At 38.7% G+C, this 9324-nt stretch overlaps 1 protein-coding gene across 1 annotated transcript; it reads right to left on the reverse strand.

Annotated features, from left to right (window-relative positions):
- Window positions 1-909: 909 nt before the first annotated feature.
- LOC117922832 (cytochrome P450 71B37-like) lies at window positions 910-7634 on the reverse strand. Its single transcript, XM_034841017.1, has 2 exons — window positions 7309-7634; window positions 910-1521 (listed from the first exon to the last, which is right to left on the reverse strand). The coding sequence occupies exons 1-2, from the start codon at window positions 7324-7326 to the stop codon at window positions 913-915; spliced, it is 627 nt and encodes a 208-aa protein (XP_034696908.1). The 5' UTR covers window positions 7327-7634; the 3' UTR covers window positions 910-912.
- Window positions 7635-9324: the final 1690 nt, after the last annotated feature.

Consider the following 9324-nt stretch of genomic DNA (forward strand, 5'->3'; position numbering starts at 1 on the left):
TAAAGAACCAAGAAACCACTGAAAATGTCAATACAAAAAGATGAAATATCACTTAATACGTGAAATAGTAATGAGAGGAGATGTTGCAATGGAGAAAATTGCTTTTTCAGAAAACTTGGCAAATCCTTTCACTAAGACTTTATCTACTAGAGTCTTTGATGGAAATAGGGATAGCATTGGTGTTAGATGTATTTTCAGCATACTTTATGGTCAATGGGGTAGAAAATTTGTTAACTAGTGAAACTATCAGTCGAAGTTCTTAGGCATCTCAAATGGTTGGGAGACTTGAATCATTGAAGTGTTATTTCATTGGTCTTAATCACGATAATAAATTTACTACACTAGGGTTAGGTGACCTATAGAGTTTAACGAAATAGCACTTTACACCTATACCAACTAAGATTAAAAATAAAAATAAAAATTATACTTCACATTTATGCGGATCAAACTCTAATGCATTAAAATAGTTATAATTTTATACATTGAGACATTTTTTGAAACAAATAGCTTCTCTAATCAAGACAAAATGAAGTTGATCTTGACTTTCATATATTAGCTGAGAGGGTTAGACCATTATATATACAAAAGTTTAACATTCTATATACAATTGCTAAAATGAGTGGTTCGATCAAAGCACCCACTGTCGTACATTTATCTAAGATGTGATGAAATATATACTTAATTTTAAATCACTTATTATAAAAATTTTAATCTCAAATTAATAAATTATCATGTAACCATTATCTTACAATTAACTTCAAAGGACTGTCCTTATAGAATTAATTTTCAAATTAATATTTTTCTTTCTCTAGTATTACCAAAGCACTCCAAACAAGGGAAGTTCCTCAATCAAAATGACATTGTCTTAGATAATTATTACATAAGAACATGTATTATATGATTGCCCATATGTTAAATATAATTCCTAGCCACAAGGTAGAGATCATTTTTCTTTGTCATGGTAAGACCAGGTTTTGCATCGGTATCTATATCTTCCATCTTCATGCCAACAGGCATTTCCCAGTCAAATGAGTAAAGAAGATTAGCGAGTGCAAGCTCTACTGTCACAACTCCAAGATTCATCCCTGGGCATATTCTCCTGCCGGCCCCAAATGGTATCAGCTTATAATCTTGTCCTTTGAAGTCGATACAAGTACCCAAAAATCTCTCAGGCATGAACTCTTCTGGGTTTTCCCAGGATTCAGGATCTTTTCCAATTGCCCATGCATTGACAAACACTAGGGTTTTGATCGGTATCTCATACCCATCTATATTGCACTTTTGAAGTGTTTCTCGAAGGATTAGCAAGGGTGCTGCAGGATACAATCTCATGTTTTCCTTCACCAATGCCTTCATATAAGTAAGCTTTTGAATATCATCTTCATCCACAAAACACTTCTCCCCAACTAAAGTTCTGACTTCTTTTTGTGCTTTCTTCATCACTCTAGGGTTCTTCATCAGAGCTGTCATCGTCCAAACCATAGTAGCTGCAACTGTATCTGTTCCTGCAATAAATATGTTCTATGTTAATGTATATTATGGGTATATTATGTTATGGGCTTTAGGCCCAGTTAGGTTACTTGTACCGCACACATATGCCTCCTATATAAAGGCACTGATGTATATTCTTTCACTCAGGAAATACAATACAATCTTTCAGTATTTCTAACATGGTATCAGAGCCACTGCTCTGACCCTTTCTTAGCAGTCTGTCTTCATTAGTGTGACTTCCTTTTTTTTTAACGCTTCCGCCATCACAACTGCCGCCGCAGCCTTTTGTCGTTGAACCTCCGACGTCATCCAGGCGTCGTCCTTGGGTTCCGGACCTGCAGCCACCGTCCTTAAGGAGTTTCACACCGCACAAGATCATTGTTTTTCGCATCACCGCTGCGAATATTGCTCCAATTTCAATTTTGATGGTACCACTGAGATCGTCCAGCGCCGATCTACACATTCGTGGAAACCTCGTCGCCATCAGAGCCCGCACGCGCCCTCACGCGCCGCCCAAAGATTCGGCGACGCTGATCACGCGCCACCACGCGCCTCCACTCACCAGGCTTGTTCTGCTGACGTCATCCTCTCTGCCACGTCAGCCCTAGCTACGTCACCACTATTGGCGTGTCAGTGCCACGCTAGCCCTAGTTGACATCATCTCCACGTCATCCGTTGACCAGCGTTTGACTGTTGACTTTGCCCCCGCGTTGACTTTGACTGTTGACCTTTGACTTTGACCAGCGTTGACCGTTGACTTTGACCGTCGTTGACCGTTGACTTTTCCAAGGTTGACCAAGTCCTCCTTACCCAGTTTTCGTGTAGATTTCACTTTTGCAGTCTGTTTTTGCATATTGTGTCTCTAAATGGATAAAAAAGATATTTTTCTTTCTCGCCCCATCAATACTATATTGGAGGGAAATAAAAATTAATTATCTTGGTCTCAAGCTATGCGCAGTTTTCTTAAGGGTCGCATGCTCTGGCATTATTGTACTGGTGCAATGACTATTCCTGTCAAGGGAGCAAGTGAAGGAGATGCTGTTTTTCTTAATCACATGATTGAATGGGATAGTCATAACCACATGATCCTCACATGGATTCGGAACACTTCCATTCCCTCTATTTCCAATCTGATGGGCAGCTTTGATGATGCAAAATCTACATGGGATATGTTGGCCAAAAGGTACTCCACTACTCATGGATCCCTGAAATATCAGTTAGTGGTTGAATTACATCAACTCAGGCAAGAACCAGGGCAATCCATCAATGACTATTATGATCAACTTCGCTTTATTTGGGACCAAATTGACCTTTCTGATCCAACTTGGACATGCTCAAAAGATGCTCAGCAATATGCTTCCATTAGAGATGAATTTCGCCTCTATGAATTCTTGATGTCACTTCACAAGGACTTTGAGCCCATTCGTGGTCAGTTACTCAATCGCAATCCTGTTCCCTCTCTTGATACTGCTGTAAATGAGTTGGTTAGAGAAGAAGCTCGTCTTGCAAACCTTCAAGCCCAGAATAAGCTCAATGTTTTGGCTATTACTCCATCTACTCCACTCATAGAGCAACCCCAGCAATCAGGTGATTCTTATGGCTCTAGCAATCGTCGCAAGCAGACCAACAAAAAGTTCTGCAACTATTGCAAGCGTCCTAGCCACACCATTGAGACTTGTTACCGTCGTAACAAATCTACTGCTGTTGTTGCTAATATTGAGCCTACTCCACCAATGGCTTCCACCTCAGTTGAGTCCAAGTCTTCTGGATCTACTATCAACCTCTCCTCCACTGAACTACAGGAGATCATAGCTCAGGCTGTTCGTATGGCTGGTAATGCATCTCTTTCCACTGCCTTATCTGTTCTACCTGGTAAGTCTCAAACTTGGCTTTTTGATTCTGCCTGTTGCAATCACATGACACCTCACTCATCCCTATTCTCCAAACTTGACCCTGCACCACATCCTCTAAATATTCATATAGCTGATGGTTCCACCATGCATGGGAATAGTCTAGGTTTTGTTTCAACCTCTAATCTTTCTGTTCCTAGAGTCTTCCATGTTCCTGACCTATCCTATAATTTGTGCTCTGTGGGACAATTAGCTGAACTAGGTTATCGCCTTATTTTTACTATTCTAGGTGTATTGTGCAGGATCCGAGGACGGGGCAGGAGCTTGGGACCGGTCCTAGAGTTGGGCGTATGTTTCCCGTGAGCAATCTTCATCTTCCACCTGTTGCTCCTGTTTCTATTGCTACTGCAGCTGCTGTAGTTTCTTCCTTACCTTCTCTTGCACTTTGGCATTCTCGTCTTGGTCATGCATCATCTTCTCGGGTACAACAGTTAGTGTCTAGGGGTCTGTTGGGTTCTGTGTCTAAAGACATTTTTTATTGTACTTCTTGTCAGTTAGGAAAATAGCCAGCTTTGCCTTTTAATAACAGTGAATCCATTTCTAATAGTATTTTTGAGTTAATTCATTCTGATGTTTGGGGACCTTCTCCTGTTGCTAGTATTGGTGGATCTCGATACTTTGTTGTTTTTATTGATGATTATTCTCGTTATAGTTGGATTTTCCCTATGAAATCTCGTTCCGAAATTTTATCAATATATAGCAATTTTGCAAAAATGGTTGAAACACAATTCTCCAAACGTATCAAAACCTTTTGATCTGATAATGCTCTTAAATATACTCAACATGCGTTTCAAGCTCTGTTACATTCCTATGGCACTGTACATCATCTAACTTGTCCAGGTACCTCTCAGCAAAATGGTCGAGCCGAAAGAAAACTTCGTCATATTCTTGACATTGTTCGTGCTCTACTTCTTTCTGCCAAAATTCCTGCCCCATTTTGGGGTGAAGCGGCTCTTCATGCTGTTCATGCAATTAACCGTATTCCAAGTGCTGTCATCCATAATCAGACTCCGTATGAGCGTCTCTTTGGGTCACCCCCTGTCTATCATCACCTTCGCTCATTTGGATCTGCTTGTTTTGTTCTTCTTCAGTCTCATGAGCACAACAAACTTGAGCCTCGCTCTAGACTCTGTTGTTTCCTTGGTTATGGTGAAACTCAAAAGGGGTATAGGTGTTATGATCCTGTCTCTCATCGTCTTCGTGTTTCTCGTAATGTTGTCTTTTGGGAACATCGATTGTTTGTTGAACTCTCTCACTTTCGTTCTTCCTTGACTAACTCCTCTGTTTTAGAAATCTTTCCAGATGAGTCTCTTGTTCCTTCTACAAATACTTTTGATCCTCCTTTGGACTTCTCTCCAGATATTTTTTATGCTTCTCCTAGACAGGTTGCAGATGAACAGATTGATGACGAGCTACCCCACTTTGAGACTGGGTCTCCTGCTCCTACTCTGCCTGAAGATCCTCCACAAGACATTCCACCTCGCCACTCAACCTGGGTAAGATCCATTCCTCCACACCTACTTGACTATCATAGTTACACTGCCCTTGCTACACTTCACGAGCCTCAAACCTATCGTGAGGCCTCTACTAACCCTTTATGGCAGATTGCTATGAAAGAGGAACTTGATGCATTAACCAAAAACCATACTTGGGACTTGGTTCCTCTCCCTCCTGGACAGTCTGTGGTTGGTTGTAAGTGGATCTACAAGATCAAGACTCGCTCTAATGGATCCGTTGAGCACTACAAGGCTCGTCTTGTTGCCAAAGGCTTTACACAGGAATATGGGATTGATTATGAAGAGACTTTTGCTCCAGTTGCTCGTATCTCATCTGTTCGTGCTCTCTTAGCTGTTGCTGCTGCTCGTCAATGGGACCTTTTTCAGATGGATGTTAAAAATGCCTTCCTTAATGGGGATCTGAGTGAAGCAATCTATATGCAACCTCCTCCTGGTCTCTCTATTGAATCAAACAAGGTTTGTCATCTTCGACGTGCACTTTATGGTCTTAAACAAGCCCCACGAGCTTGGTTTGCCAAGTTCAGCTCCACTATTTTTCGCTTGGGTTACACTGCCAGTCCATATGATTCTGCCTTATTTCTTCGTCGTACTGATAAAGGCACTATTTTGCTTCTTCTATATGTGGATGATATGATCATAACTGGTAATGACCTTAGTGGCATTCAAGGACTCAAGGATTTTCTCAGTTAGCAGTTTGAGATGAAAGATCTTGGACATCTTAGCTATTTCCTGGGTCTTGAAATTACTCATTCCACAGATGGTCTTTATATTACTCAAGCCAAGTATGCTTCTAATCTGCTGTCTCAAGCCGGACTCACTGACAGTAAGAATGTTGACACTCCAGTCGAACTTAATGCGCATCTGACACCTTACGGGGGGAAACCATTGTCCAATCCTTCTTTTTACAGACGATTGGTTGGCAGCTTAGTTTATCTCACAGTTACTCGTCCAGACATCTCCTATGCTGTTCATCAGGTGAGCCAGTATTTGTCTGCTCCACGATCCACTCACTATGCTGTTGTTCTACGCATTCTTCGATACCTGGAGGGTACCATTTTTCATGGCCTTTTCTACTCAGCTCAATCTCCTCTTGTACTCCGTGCATTCTCTGATGCTGATTGGGCAGGAGATCCTACTGATCGCAGGTCCACTACAGGTTACTGCTTCCTTCTTGGTTCTTCTTTGATTTCTTGGAGAAGTAAGAAACAAACTTTTGTGGCCTGCTCCAGTACTGAAGCAGAATATCGTGCCCTTGCTGATACCACATCTGAGCTCCTTTGGCTAAGATGGCTTCTTCAGGATTTGGGTGTGTCCACCTCCTCTACTACTCCTCTTTATTGTGACAACCAGAGTGCCATTCATATTGCTCACAATGATGTCTTTCATGAACGGACTAAACACATCGAGATTGATTGTCATTTTATCCGTTATCATCTTGTCCATGGTGCTCTTAAGCTTTTCTTCGTCTCCTCCAAAGATCAGCTTGTAGATATCTTCACCAAGTCACTTCCTACAAGACGCACTCGTGATTTAATTGACAACCTCAAGTTGGTCTCACATCCACCTTGAGTTTGAGGGGGGCTGTTAATGTATATTATGGGTATATTATGTTATGGGCTTTAGGCCCAGTTAGGTTACTTGTACCGCACACATATGCCTCATATATAAAGGCACTGATGTATATTCTTTCACTCAGGAAATACAATACAATCTTTCAGTATTTCTAACATTCTGCAAAGAAAGTTAAGAAAAAAATAAAAGTATTTATTATTTGTATTGACACTCACTTTCAAGTTGGATATTGTTTTAGTTTTTATATTGCAACTTTTTCAAAAACAGTTATAGAAAATAAGAGTTTAGTTTACTTAGGCAGCTTTTCAAGAACATTTTCTATTTTTCAGAAAAAAAAATCATAAAAACACGTTTGACAACAAAAAGGGGTTGAGAATTAAAAAAAAGAAAATGATGTTTTCAAATAACATCTCTTAATTGTTTCTAAGAACAGTTTTAAAAAATAAGTATACAAAATTCTAAAATATGTAGAATGATTAAAAATAAAATACTAAAAATAATATAATTAATAGTTATTTTTAGGATCAAAATTCTATTAAAATCTTACTATGAAAAACAGTTTTTTTTTTTTTTTAATTGATTTTCCATGAAGACATTGTACACACTTATATGGTTTACAAAAGTTTTGGTCCATTCTTAGTGTTTCTAATTCTTTCTCAAAATACCAAAAAAAATCAATAAATAAGCATGAAAATTTTCTCAGAAACTTGTTTAAATAAAAATTTTACCGAACTTTTTTTAAAATTAAAAGATTAATTTCTTTTGAAAGAATAAAAAATTATTTTCAAGGGCAGTATCCGAAAGGAAAAATAGATTACCATGAGCACTGCTTTCATGTGATTCCAAGATAGATCAACTGTGAACAAACGATCCTTGTGTAGTTTAAGTAAGATGTCTACAATATCTTCTTGCTCTCACTTCGGCCTACTTGGATGGAGGTGCTCATCAATGATTTCTTGGTAAAACGAATCTGACTCCTTGAAAATTTTCTCAAGCTGAGAAGTCATGTCCGAGAATTTATCAACCCAACCCATTAGAGAAAAATAGTATGAGAAATAGAAGCCTCCCAACGAGGTCTGAACTTCATCTAGGAGCCTATGAAATCTGTTGTTGAGATATTAGGAATGCTTTCCTTATATCATTCAGTGTTGAGATATTAGGAATGTTTAGATATTAGGAAAGTTGAGATATTAGGAATGTTGAGATATTAGGATATTAGTTGTTATTTCCTTATATCATTATTTCTTTGTATCATTTTTTCCCATTCTTAGAATGGTGATTACCCTCTATATATACTTTGTACATGAACGAATGAAAGAATGAATGAAAAAACTACCATTGATCAATTTGAAGATGGTATCAGAGCCATGGAATTGAAATCTCGGATATTTTGTTGCTATGGTAGTTCGACAGCGATCAACCATCCTAAGACAAGCCCTAATATTGATAAGTCAACCTTCAAATGCACTCACTGCAATAAGACTGATCCCACTAGTCTGGATATCCCACAATTTCAAAGCAACGACTCTTAGTATGACCAGGAAAACAATGAGGAATCGAGAGTTTGAACCATGGACCTTTAGATCATGTTTAGGCTATCACCACTTTGTTATTAATGATAATAATCATGATCAATGGAAAAAGGATTCCAAGAAAGCCTCGACTACAACTGTTGTCGAAATAAAAACAAAGGCTAATGTTGCTGAGAAAGCCTCTGCATTGGTAGTCGCTACAGATCATGGTGGTAAGTTTTTAAATACTTGTACACCTGTTATTAATAGAGCATGGATAATTGATTCTGGTGCTACAGATCATATGACTTTTGATTCTAAACAGGTTTCACCCCTTAGACCTTCCTCACAAAAAATTATTTCCACAGCCAATGGTAACACAACCCCAGTCATTGAGGAAGGATCCTTAACTCTTACTGATACTTTGAATTTGGATTCTGTTTTAGTTGTTCCATCTCTAGATTACAATCTTTTTTCAGTTTCTCAAATCACTGCAGCCTTATCTTGTATTGTCATTTTTTTACCTGAATTTTGGGTGATTAAGGACATCTAAACAAGACAGACGATTGGTTGTGGTATTAAGTAGGGAAAACTCTATTACTTGGACTTGCAATCAAAGGATTCAAATAATTTGCAACAAGCCTTGATGGTAGATGGATCTGAGGAGGAGGAGAAAAAGTCTGAAATTTGGTTGTGGTATCGACGTTTGGGACATGCTTCCTTTGGTTATTTAAAAAAATTGTTTCCTAGTTTATTTGCAAAGAGTGATATTTCTGGTTTCCGTTGTGATATTTGTGAATTGGCTAAAAGCCATCATGCTTCGTTTCCATTAATTTTGAATAAAAGTCCGCTTCTTTTTATGATTATACATTCTAATGTTTGGGGCCCATCCAAAGTCCCAACTTTGAGTGGCTCACGTTGGTTTGTTACTTTTATTGATGATTGTACCAGAATGACATGGTTATGCTTGATGAAGACCAAAGATGAAGTGAACTTGTTGTTTCAAAATTTTCATAGAATGATTGAAACTCAGTACAATGCAAAGGTTCGGGTTCTACGTAGTGATAATGGTGGAGAATATCAAAGTTCTAATATTCAAAAGTATTTGGAAGGACATGGCATCATTCAAAAGACTACTTGTTCCAATACACCTCAGCAAAATGGAGTCGCTGAATGGAAAAATCGGCACTTGTTAGAGATTGTTCGTGCTTCCTTGATAGCAGTAAAAATACCGATATCTTATTGGGGAGAAGCAATCACATTTGTCGTATACTTGATCAATCGGGTACCTTCTAGCTCAATTAACTTCCAAACACCTCTCCA

This window comes from Vitis riparia, chromosome 10 (genome assembly GCF_004353265.1).
Source record: "Vitis riparia cultivar Riparia Gloire de Montpellier isolate 1030 chromosome 10, EGFV_Vit.rip_1.0, whole genome shotgun sequence".
Lineage (NCBI taxonomy): Eukaryota > Viridiplantae > Streptophyta > Magnoliopsida > Vitales > Vitaceae > Vitis > Vitis riparia.